This window comes from Hydractinia symbiolongicarpus, chromosome 14, assembly GCF_029227915.1.
Source record: "Hydractinia symbiolongicarpus strain clone_291-10 chromosome 14, HSymV2.1, whole genome shotgun sequence".
Classification (NCBI taxonomy): Eukaryota; Metazoa; Cnidaria; class Hydrozoa; order Anthoathecata; family Hydractiniidae; genus Hydractinia; species Hydractinia symbiolongicarpus.
The window spans coordinates 14,875,305-14,888,451 of record NC_079888.1 but is presented as its reverse complement, the minus strand read 5'-3'; the positions used below and the strand labels follow the sequence as shown (position 1 = coordinate 14,888,451).

Sequence of the window (13,147 nt, the reverse complement as noted above, 5' to 3'; positions counted from 1 at the left end):
TGCTGCAGTTCCGAAGATATCAAATTTTGAATGACAGCTGATGCACATTTGTTATACTAGTATCTTGCAACAAGGTTGTAAGATAACGTTTAGCACCAGTATATATCATTCCGATAGGGTCCGAAGCTACATATTGGACATATGTTGAGGTACATTTCTCGCGTCCTGAACCTTTTTGGGACACTTAAATAGGTAGGGATATTTTTCAACGGCCTTGCCGCACATGTCTTGCGTCTTGAACCCATTAGGGGCATCCATGAGCACCCAGGGCATACTCTCAACAGCCTCGTTGCACGTGTATTGCCTCTTGAACTGACTCATTTATATGTATATATGTAACAAAGCCCGAAGATTGCTGAGCAGCTACTGCACATGCATTGATTTAATTCCCCCTGCGCTAGAATTTTAGACTCATTTGCTGCATTATATAACGTCATCACTTACTAGGGATATACCCTTACTATGTACTGTATTATACAGAATAACCCCTTGAATTCCATGGCTGAGCACTACATGGTATTGGATGGTACTGGATTTGTTGTGACGTCACTGCGTGCGCGTACGCGACTGCGCTAGAACATACATTTCCCAATCTCTGGCGTTAATGAAGTCTTTAATAATCTGAAAATTGAGAAGATTAGCGTCACCTTTGAGGGAGAACCCAATGAACTCTATTCGCATGCCATGCTTCCCAAAGATCATCTCGAACAGATCGTGAACATTTTCGGTGCCCACAATAGCAATTGGCCAATTCTTCAACGAAAGATATGCGCTCTTCAAGGATTTCCGAGCCTTTCCTAACGATAATCTACATGGCTCCGGAAGACCCCTACAATGCCTGAGTGATTGCATCACATTGCATATGACCAAGAAAGCCGACGGAGTTGGGGATTTTAGGTGCTACGTTTACCTTCTGCAGGATGCTCAGCTGAATCTCTTATATGGCAGGTTTCATAGCGTGGAATACTAATGACCACAACTCGTGTTTGTCCTCCAAGGGTAAAAATGAGTCAATATGGAAAACAAGAGCTGTTCAAAATGTAATAGGGATCTTTTGCTAGATGCATTTAGGGTGTTGGGAAATGCTCAAACTACAAATACATGCATCAAATGCCTGCATAAAAAGAAGGCGTAACGGGAACGTAACAAATGTCCTCATGATAGGCAAAGATCAGAGTGTAAAGACTGTGCAGGGTGTTAAATATGCCACCATCAAAGGATGAGGGCCTATTGTAAAGAATGCGGGGGCAGTCAGATTTGTCCCCATCAAAGGCAGAGATGCATCTGCAAAGACTGCAAGGGCAGTCAGATTTGTCCTCATGAAAGGATGAGATCTCGGTGTAAAGAATGCAAGAGTAGTCAAATCTGTCAGCATAAAAGGAGGAGAGCTTGCTGTAAAAAATGCAAGGGTAGTGAAATCTGCCAGACTGAAAGCAGGAGAGCATGCTGTAAAGAATACAAGGATAGTCAGATTTGCCCTCATGAGAAATTAAGGTATCGCTGTAAGGAATGCAAGAAGGATAAACAATTAGAGGGAACCAGGAGCTGCCCGAAGTGTAAAAACGTGTTGGGCCTAGATGAATTTAGAGTGCTGAGAAATGGAAAGACGGCAATAATTTGTATATGTTGCCAGGATAAAAAGAAGGAATCACGGGAACGTAACAGATGCCCCCATGGTAGGCGGAGGTCTCAATGTAAAGAATGATGCGGTAGAGATATATACCAGCATGAAAGGAGGAAGGCTTATTGTAAAAACTGTAAGGGCGGTCAGATTTGTGAGCATGAGAGACATAAGGTTTGCTGTAAGGACTGTAGGAAGGGCAAACAGCTGGAATAAATACAGCTTTATTCTGTGGAATATGAGTGACCACAACGCGTGTTTGTCCTCTGGGGCAAAAACCAATCAATATGTATGAGACTAAGAGCTGCACGCAATGTAAGCGCTATCTTTGTTTGGACAATTTTAGGATCAAGGGGAATGGTCAACTAACAAAAATGTGCATAGCTTTCCCGGATAAAAGGAAGGCGTCACGTGAACGTAAAAAATGCCCCTATTAAAGGCAGAGATCTCGTTGAAAGGACTGAAAGGGAAGTGAAATCTGCAAACATGAAAGGATAAGAACAACGTGTAAGGACTGTGGGTAAAGTCAGGTGTGCAGTGAACATGGTAGGATAAGATATCAGTGTAAAGAGTGTGGGGGTGGAAGTTTCTGCGGTGAACATGGCAGGCGAAGATCCCGGTGCAAAGCCTGAGGGGGTGGAAGCATCTGCAAGGATAAAAAAGTGAGGGCCTATTGCAAAGAGTGTAAGGACACGTTTTTGCGCGGCAAAAAAAGCAAGATTTTGGATAACTAAGTTTGACGTGGCTTGAGAAATATAACTTGTAGCGTACAACTTTTTCAAATTATGGACACAATTAGAAAAAGATTGAAATTGTGTCCTGTTTTTTCCCTTTTTAAAACAATGTTTTGTTTCGGAGTATTAAGTCATTCTTTTCCGGAGCAAGACTGGAGCAAAAAAGTCTTTCATAAGATTTGAGGTAAAAAATCTTTAGATTTTTTCCATTTTAATCCCAATTTTTTTAAATATTTTTTATTGATATAGGTTTATTAGGTATTACTGCTTTCGATTACAAAAAAATATATGAAAAAAAGAGCAAGTTTGGAGCTAATAGTCCCTAGCAATAAATTTAGCGACTAACTGTAATAGAATGGTATCTTACAAAAATCCCGAAGTGTTCTTTTATTTTATGTTAAACTATTCTTCAAGCTGTGCATTTTTCGGGTATTTGAATATCTATAATCCGATGTGCAAATGTTAATTTGTGCAAAAGCATAAAGCGTATTATCATTAATGACTATTTGCTGCAAAATTGCTCTTATTTTAGTCTATTTTCTCATATTTAGTGTTATATTACAGTTCACACTATTTAAAATGTTAATAAATTGTATGTATCGGATTAATTGTTAGGTAAAACATGAATATTATTACGAAAACTACTTTACTCAATATCTACTCTAAAATTTGTTCAAACTTGCTCCTCTTTCAAATTTTCCCATCAGTAACTCTTATTTTACGAGTCCAAATCACTAATTTAAGTATTTTAGCATTAATGAGCACTCGTAAAGTGACAATTCACTCCAATCATGCTCATATTCTGAAGAATAACTATCTCAAATCATGCTATGAAAATACATCTGCAACATAGATTTTGTAGCAAAAAGACTATCACAGCTCCAGAAATGTTCATTTATATGATTTTCCATAATTTTGCAACCGAGAAAATTTGCCACGCAAAAAAACATCTCCGTAAAGAAAGTCAATTTTGCAAGCATGAAAAAAGGAGATCCACCTGTCAAATTTGCGACACTGTCGGACAAATCGTTGGTGTTGTAAGAAGCCAAACCTACCACGCCCTGAGGGAAAACAAGGAGCTCAGTTCCCAGGCGTACTTAGGTTGCGATATCGCTACCCTGTAGGCCCATATTGACAAACAGCTTTCCGAGGATATGAATTGGGACAATTACGGGGAGTGGCATATCGATCACAAGGTGCCAATTTAATATAAGGAAAACGAGGATGCTCCATCGCTTGTCGAGGTAGGGAAAAGACTGCACTACACCAACACGCGACCTATGTGGATGAGTGAGAACATTTTAAAAGGCAATCGTTTGTCTCAAAATAGAGCATGGCGACAATAGCTGTTATCGTAGCAGGTGCTGCGATAAATGCATTTGTATTCAGCGGCACAAACTTCTTATTTTCTAAACTTGCAGGACACGGTGTGGCAGAGAGGAAAAGACATGATAGGGTGATGGAACAACTACAAGCCGCCCAAGCAAAGCGGATACAAGATAGACAAGCCAAATTAGACTGGTTCAACGAACAGCGGGAACTGCAAATAAAGGCCGGTAAAAGCCTGCGTGAATTGGATGACGACATGTACAGCTATTGCATTGCTTCAGACAAGAATGTCCGCAATTGAAAGATTTCTAAGTATCCTTAAAGCAACAACAGGATGGGAATTTGGCCTTCCTTGTTGGCTCCCTATCTCTACTAGGGTTTGTTGCCTATAAGAATCTGTAGGAACGTTTTTCTGACATATAATGTCAGAAGAATTACCACATATTGTTACCAATGAGGAGGCTGAAAAGCTAAGCAATATCTACTACACCCCGGAACCTCTCTGGACCGGGAGCAAAGCCATCAAGTTGCTCGCAAAGAAGAGCGGTCTCTCATAAAAAAGGTTACTCATTGTCTGAGTAAACAGCTCTTACGGCACATCAGGGGCCCAAAACGTATCGATTACCTTCATTGACCCTGTACCTGAATATTATAGCTGATTGTAAATTGATTCCTTTGTAGATAAGCTTCCAACTTTTTGATATTTCACTACCTTTTAACATACAGCTGAAAGGGTTAATAGGGAAGAGCTTTAAAAGCCTGCCCTTGATGCGGTAATTTTTACTACCCACAAGAGAAATTTGCGCCTGCTTACGACATATCAATGTCAAACATTCCCTCGAATAGATCACGCGTATCATCGTTGGGTAACGTAAAATGGTTGAGGTAAAAGCTCTCAATGCCTAGGGTATGGTCCCTGAATCGCCACCAGGCATGTACAGCATTCGGATCATCGCATTCCGGTTTCCTCGCTGTCATATTAGGGTACATTGCTTTTAACGTGTTTATTCTTGCACCGAGTTGCTACGCTGGCATCGGATCATATAGTGCTTATGTATACCTTTTTTCTATGCTCGTGAGGATCGTTTTTATCAACCACACATAGCACAGTATCATATTGATATCTGTGCGAAACATATCTTTTTTTAAGTCCTGCGTTTTCCTTAGTCCGTACCTCACGTTCGTCCTCGAGTACCATGAGCTGACTATCTCTGCCGTCAAGATCATAACGACGGCAATATCTCTGTCCTCAAGGGCCTGGCGCTGCTTCTCAAGTTGGTCTTGTAGTTTTTTCACACCTGCCCGGGTTAACCATTTGATTAGGCCCACCGCCCTAGGATTTTTTGACCTACGCAGAATCTCTAATGCGTCGTCTAACGTCACAAAAGAGTCATACCTATTTTGATCTCCTTTTAGTAGTTGGTTTGTAACCAACCCTTAATCACGGCGTGGAAGGGTGGGAATATCTCGATAAGACTCTTTTCGATGACCAAGAAACGTCCGAAATCAGCGCGTTTAAACATAGGTTGATCCTGGTTGTTGACCAGGGTCCTTATGGTTCCTGTGTTGAACATAACTTGCGATGACATCTTTCTAATATATCAACGTAAGCCAGAAGATTTCACTTGGGTCATTCCAATCTTCCAGGTCCCGGGGTGTTCAAGCCTTACGTATAGGCATGCATGCTTGGATTTTTTCAATTCGGCTCTGATATCATCCCAATCTGAAATAAGGTTGGTTTCCTCGTCTATCATTTTCATGTCACTCCTCTTAGATGGGTACCAGGCAAAAATCTGTTTCTTTTGACGTCTCAAATTTTTATGTAATGCAGTATACGATTGGGTTAACAGCCAAAAGTTATGTTTGCGATGCCTTCCCGAAATAGCCAATTTAAGTAGGGATTGCCGATGCTTGTCGAGGTTTTCATCAGGTATGACGTCGTCAATCACAAGTAACGTGCCCTCGGACGCCAAAAATGAGGACAATTTTTGGATCCATTCAAAACGTTCATTTTCGGGGTCTATCAGAAACACGTAAGAGTCCTTCCAAAGCGAGTCCCTCTACAAAGAGGTGGTATTCCATCGCAGGGTAGGGCAAAGTATCACTATATTGCGGAAGTGCTTCCTATACTCATTCCTGAGTAGATTCAAAACACGTTGTGTCTTGCCACAACTTGTCGGGCCGGTAAAAATTGAAGTATGCGACTCCTTCACAACATCCATTTATTTAGTAGTTGCTCCATTTTCTGTCGTGAACTTTAGGAACATATTAAGACGCCACCGTGATTATTAACCAAGGACTCTCGACAGGCAGGGCAGAGTTTGGTATTTGGGGTCCTATATTCGATGGCTAGAGTAGGATAGGATAATTTTCCCTGTAGGCATCGCAGTACCTTGCGGTACCTTTGGATTAGTAGTGCCTTCTCCTGGCTCTCTCCGATGAGTTCAATGTACCGGGTATAATGTCATATGTCAACAGTGTATATAGAAGTAGACAATTCCGATCCTGTTGAAGCCCTCTAATCTCTTTGTCAATAGCAAGAGCGTCTACCTTGTGTTCGATAACATGGTCCTTGCATTTGATACGCCGCCGTTTTCCCTTGGCTTTATCTAGGCAATTTATACAACTCTTTGTTCGACTACTGCCCCTAATCATAAACTTGTCGGGGGCTAGAATGTGTTTGCATTTTGAACATGCCCTGATCTCTATTTACTATCCAGGTAGTAGCCTTGTCTATTGCCTTGGCAACCTCGGCGAGCGTGGGCTGCCTTCCAGTTTCCACATACTGAAACAGTATCTTATGGTGAACGTGCAAATGCTTTTAGAGCACCTAGGTACGAACCTCGGAAAACTGGCTTCAATATAACCTCTACAGATAGTCATGAGCTCATATAGAGGGTGGAAGCCGGTGCGTATGTGCTGCCCCTTGACATTTTCTTTCCAGTTAGGCACCATGTTCATGTTTTTGTAGTTTGACCATTTACCTTGACCTTAAAATTGTCTGGGGCACTTGGTTCCTTCCATATTGATTTCTATCTTCTCCATGGGAAATAGAAATTTTACTAGACGCTCATTTAGGTTTTGGCACGATACTCGCGGGGAGCCATCCCTTCTTCACAGCCGTCTCACGGCCCGCCCGACCTGCAGAAAAATACAACACCATTTTAAGAACGTCATTTGTATCCATTCTTGTAGATGGACTTGTTATACCCAAACATTCCTTACCTGCCATGGCATAGGCAAGGGTGAAACTAAGGTCTACGACTATTTCGTACAACATGTCCAGAATCTCCTTCTCTTTAGGGGTTACGTTGCTTGCTGCCATTTATTTAGTGTCATTTTTTGAAAAAATCCAATGCATCTTAAGTATTTCGATATTTGGCTGGGATTTATCCTGTTTTCCCTGCTGGGGCTCAGGTGTGATGTTTTGAGATTTGTTTCCGGACCTATACCACCATATCCCGACACCTATGGCAAGCACGGCCAGCGTACCGGCCCCATAGATGTGAACCGACTGTACGGAACTTGTCCCAGAAGAGGCTTTGACTGCAGGCTCTACAGTATCCTCTTGTTGCTTTATTTCTTCCTTCCTCTTCTTCATCAGTGCAGCCAACTTGTGTCCTTGGGCCACACGACCAGGATGCTTTGGTGGTTTTGTAATGACTCTCTCTTCTTGTTTTTGTCCCTCCCCACTCCTTTTATTATACCACCATCCGAGACTCTTCCTCGTTAGTCTCTGCATCCTCCTTTTTCTTAGACATATGTCTCGCCGTGTGTCATGCCACCAGGACTGGGGCAAGACACCTTCCTATGGTGCAGTACACCAGGATACCAAGATCTGTCATAGAGTGTCGGATTATAGGGTATTCTTCGATATCTCGACGTAATTCATCTACATTGTCGATGTCGACGAAGTTCCCATTCAAATTTGCATACAGGCTAATAACATGGGTAATCAACGCCTTTGTGGTATTCTCCCTTTTCTCTTGAAGCTCACGTTGTACATACACGTTATGGACTTTGTCGATGGCCTCATCTGGAGCCTTGTTGACAAACCCTTCTGTGCATTTTTCAGGTAGGAGATGGCCCTTGCCCTTCCGTAGGGCTTCCTTCAGGACTTGGAGTCTATCCATAGGTTTCTCTATCTGTTCGTATTCTGCAGAGCCATTGTCAAATACTCGTGCAATATCAGACATTCTCTTTGTTATACGTCTATATTGAAAGAAGCAAAACGCAATCAGTGCATGCGGTAAAAGTATAGCGATATGCAAACACACCTCCCTTTATTTCCGCGTAGACATCAGGCGGTAACGGCTACGGGAAAGTGTCGTAATTTGATTGTGTTGTACAAGCCTTTTATCATCCTCCCTGTTAAGGGCTAATTTGTTGACCTTTTGGGTGTAGATTTGGTGGTTTTTGTTTTGAATCAACACCTAGCTCTTGTAGACGTCAACGCCCTCTTCCAGATATCGCCGATAGTCATCAAAGGTGATGGATTTTTTGGTTACGCATCTCTTCATGCCCTTCGTTTTGAGATCACCGATCTCTTTTTTAAGGCTCTTGTAGGCATATAGTTTGGCCCTAAGAGTTATGAATTCTGTCATGATCTTTCCATTTAACGTCCTTCATGAGGCCTACGACCTTCTTGTTTTTCCCTACGGGAAGAGGTCTTTTATCTTCCGCACTATAGGCACTCGTATTGAAGTGTGTCTTGACGTCTTGGGCAATGTCACGGTAAAAGTCTTCTATTCGTATGTGGAATACAAAGCTGTCTGTGTCCATGTAGCACAGTTGCAATTTGCTACCGTATTTGGGTTGTATGAAATCATAGTGAAACTCATACATCACCATTTTTGACATATCTAGTATCGCCTGACCAATGTATACGGCTTGTTCATCTTGACCTCCGTCTTGCCCTTTTCAACGGTGCTTTCTAAACCGACTTCCACTCTTGAAATTAGGCTTCATCACGAGCTTCATGTACTTGTCCTCATTGGTGACCAGCTGAATGTTGCGGTGATTTCTAATACTCTCCATCGTCTTGTCAAACACGCTCAAATTCATCAGGTTGTAGAAATCCTTCTCGAACTTGTTTTTGGCAGTTGTTCTCAGGCTCGTGTTGTGATCTATATGGCCCCTAAGCCATGGCTTTTGGTTGAATTGGATGACCCCGCGTACTCTCTTCAATTTAAGCACAGGTTTTAAGGCCTCGTAAAGGCCTCTGATATGTACCACGTACTTTGGTTTGTTCTCTAAATTTGGTACTAGTTTCTCTACCCTGTGGACCGTCCTGCGTTCGGGTAGGAACGGCAACCCGTTATGCCTGTCGTGTAGCCTCTCGGGGTAATCGATATCAACTTCTAGAATGTACCCATGCTTATTGTCCATAACGAAATTCTCGATTCGCTTTTCTGTAAATGCCTCGACGTTCGATACCCATTTGAAGTCGTCTGTTGGTAGGTCCTACCTCATAGCCCATCCGTATAGGTTGTTCGCATCTAAACACTGGGGGTAGGAGGATTCAACCTCTGGATCATACTGGTCTCCCATGTACTTGTTGCTAGCCTTAACATACTGGTGTACAGCTTGGGTTATACCTCCACGGATACTTTTTTCAAACATCGGGGTCCGTAAGGAGCTCTAGCCTGATTCGAGTATACTTAAGTGCCGCCTTCCATGCCGATCCGGGTGTACTGTAAAAGTGTGCAAGATCAAGCTTGTAGTTTGTCAAACACACGTCTAGGAGCGTTTCAAACACGTCGGCCAATAGCAGGACGTCTATGGTCAGGTATATGTCATGGTAGTCCCCCATGGTGAAGCTATCACCTTCCGGGGTTATACACTTCCATACTATTTTTGCGCATTGATAATCTTCATCACTAATCCCATTCATTTTTAACTTGCTGTAAAATGCATCCTTGGAAGATAGCTGTGCCTCTTCAAATCGCTGCCAATCGTCCATGTATTCTTAAGGGTGCACGCCTTTTCGAAGAATCAGCCTGAAGGTATCATCTTTGTCGATGAACGTTAGCATGGATGGGACGTTTGCCTTTACCTGGTCCCAATTAAGTTGCTTAATGGTATTCGAATCGCAATTTTTACACCAAAACTTTGCCATGTATTCAGTGTCTATGCTATGGAATTGAAGACAGGTATCTGCACAGTGGCAGCATTTCATTCCAGCGGCGTTTGTTCCAATGAGGTTGCTTGCCAATTTTTCTAGACTTGAGGGCATTATCTACAACTATCGATATACCTAATCTCTATGGTTTTATACGTTTCTCCATCGGCATACCCCATACCTGGCAGTGGTACCTTGATTTTAACGTTGAAACTGATATATTTCTCGGTATTCTCTGCGATGCACCCGATGTCCTGTGTGTCGTATTTTCACCCAGTTCTTGGATAAACAGGTGTGAGTCGTATCCGCTTAAATTGTGGAATATCACAGGTATATGGCTAGGTATCTTGTATTTCATGTTGCAGATGTTATGCGCCGCTGGTCTCGAACTTTGTGGTTATTCTCACAACCGTCAAATGGCTTTTGGCAGATGTGGCATATCGATGCCTCGTCATATTCTCTTTTCAAGACCTCCGTTAGAGCAGCATATTTTGCTGCGGGAAGGTATTGAATAGCCTTTTAACTTTATCCTCCAGGTGATTCACGAACGTTGTCACACAGTCCTCACCCCTGTACACTGTTAGGGAATCTGGTACACTTCCATACGGTACGTGCTTCCTCAGCTTTTTTGTCTTAGTCTCCCTGGCATCTTCTACTGGTATCAATAAGCTATCGAAATCTGCATATATAGCAAAGGGTACCTTGATCTGCATCTGACCATCTCTATAGAATAGCCATTTTTCAGCCTTTGTTAGCATTGTTATTTTAACGGCCTCGTGGTCCTTGCAATATCTTTAGTGCTTGTTCCTCCACTCAACCGTCTTGAAGCGATGTAGGCAGTTCAGGCAAAAATGCATCGATTTTGTGTTTTTTGATGTCCCACTGCCTAAGAGTCGTGAAAGACTCTTAACAACCGTGTAGTGGGTCTTTTTATCATCGATGATAAGCGGAAGAGTCACCACCTTAGTACGTCTGTTGTGCACCGATCGACGTAGGATGTTGGTCTTCTTCCCCATTGTATATAGGATGTTTACCGCAATGTCCTTGTTATTGTCCTCAAACTTTTATATACTCTTAGTGCTTGTAGGGAACTCTATACCATCCCAATTATAGAGGTCTGCGTAGGGACTCATCTGAGATATTCGATTCGGGTTCCTCCCAATTTCCTCATGATGTAATGAAGCTATGATATACCACTTGAAACAATCCTCGTCTTCATTTACCGGGTTAATGATAGCCTTTTTCGAAGGTATCCACTTGGGTAGCGCTATATATGACGAACCTCTCGTTAACCGCAGTTTATGAAAGTCTACATCGCGGTGTATGATTCGACTGATGGTGAATCCGCTTTGGGGTAGTGCTGGATGTTCTACATGTGTTTTAATCTGAGCAAACATTCTATCCAGCAAGTCGTCCACGTTGCTACCCTGGAAGACTGAGGCCATTTTACTTTTGAAGACTTTTTTTACCTCAATATTCTCATCGTTGGCCTTCTCCGAGTTTGTTTTCCACAGGGACAAATGTACCTCCCCGAACGCATATCTTTTACCTGGTCCTCAATCAAGGTTTTCACGTTTGGTCGCACCATCCCTATATACATGTCGACATCAGCTCCTCCTACACCGGGAATTCTAAAACTTCGAAATGTCTTGTGGAGAGCATGCTTATGTTACTGAGGCGTAAAATCTTATAGAGATCATATAGATCTTGGATGTCTTCTATATAGTCTTCCTCGGAATATGCATTAATAGCGGACATCGAGCAGATGTTTCACAAAGTGTAGGTACGACCAGCAGATCGAGACGCTCATAGGTTTGTTTAGAGGAATAAGAAAATCGACAAAATAGAAGATTACAAAATTTCAACCTTTTTTGGAAGGCAGATTCGCTCTGTTGTACCAACTGGGCGTTAAAGAAAATAGCAACCTACGAAAAGAACAACTTTGAAAACGAAGTCATCAAGGCACTCAAACAAGATTTTTACATGGATGACTTTATGAAAGTTGATGGAGGGAAGAGTTGCCAAAAGAGTGCTATTCAGTCAAAGCAGCAATTGAGAGATATTTGGACAGCTTTGGATTCCTCATATCCCAGTGATTTAGTCAGAAAATATAAAATTCGCGACACCTTTTTGACAACGTATGCCGAAAAGACAAAGGAATACAAAGCTTTAACCATTAAACGGTATATTTTGACACTGCCACACTTCTATGACTTTCTCCTTACTGAGGAGATCCATCTACCTGGAATAGCACCAGATATGATTTTAAGGATGAAAGTTAGTGTATCTCGATGGAGCAAATCTAATAATGGAACGGTAGAGATACAGCAGCTTGAGAGACAGATGGAGGAGCAACAAGTGCTTATCACGCCTGAGCAGATCCAACGGTATGAGGAGTCTGCCAGTGCAAAGGAGGCTATCTCGATAATTAAAAATTTTCGTAGCCCTTACCGAGAAAACACCTTGTCTCGTCAAGAATATGCGTGTATACGGGATTTTCTCATAACGGAAATAACTATAATTAATTGTCAGAGGTCTGGCGTGCCTAGCAACATGAACATCGATGAGGTGAAGGCTGCTGTATTTCGTGATGGTAAATATATTATTAAAGTAAAACGTCACAAGACATTTAGGAAACACGGTCCTGTTAATCTGTGTACGAGAGAAACCTTGTACCAACAGCTCTTAATTTTTTTCGATTCAATTCGCAGTCAGATACACAGTGACTTTGAAAATGTTTTTGTTTTATATAATGGCAAGATGTTAGAATCTGGAGCAATATCAAAACAAATTAATAGCACTTGGAAAAGGTCCGGTGTTTATGGTGAAAACGATCCGCCAGTGAGGAAAAACATCACTTCAAATATATTTCAAAAGTCTGGATCCACCATCATTGAAGATAAAAATCCAAGTGAAGCTTCATATGTTGCTAGCCTGTTGACGCACTCTGAGAACACCTCCAAAAAATGCTACCGTTTGATAGAAAAGGAAAAGTATGCCCTTAAGGGTACAGCTGCCTTGGAGGAAACTTTCAACAAACGTGGCAAAACAAATATTTACGAAAAAAAGAAAACGTGGACTGATGCCGAAGTCGGGGAGTTGGAGACTCTATTTAAGCAGTTTTTGACTGCGAAATCTGTCAGAATTGGCGATGTACGTAATCTACGTGAAAAGTTTATCCATCTTATTCATTTGTCTGATAGGCAGATTTTAGATAAATTGAGAAGCTACTGGCGCTATGGAGTCACGGAAGAGGAGAAAGGTAGGTTAAAACTATCGCATTTTTCTTCTTATATGTTGTATTGGTGACTTTTATTTGTTTTACGTTAGTATAAATATAAA

The 13,147-nt window shown here is 41.8% G+C and overlaps 1 protein-coding gene across 1 annotated transcript; it reads left to right on the top strand.

Annotated features, from left to right (window-relative positions):
- Window positions 1-482: 482 nt before the first annotated feature.
- Window positions 483-2,901, top strand: LOC130625829 (uncharacterized). Its single transcript, XM_057440944.1, has one exon. The coding sequence runs from the start codon at window positions 1,220-1,222 to the stop codon at window positions 1,703-1,705; it is 486 nt and encodes a 161-aa protein (XP_057296927.1). The 5' UTR covers window positions 483-1,219; the 3' UTR covers window positions 1,706-2,901.
- The last annotated feature ends 10,246 nt before the right edge of the window (window positions 2,902-13,147 follow it).

Excerpts from the sequence above, each read along its gene's own strand:
- LOC130625829 (XM_057440944.1), top strand. The coding sequence starts at position 1,220 with ATGAGGGCCTATTGTAAAGAATGCGGGGGCAGTCAGATTTGTCCCCAT.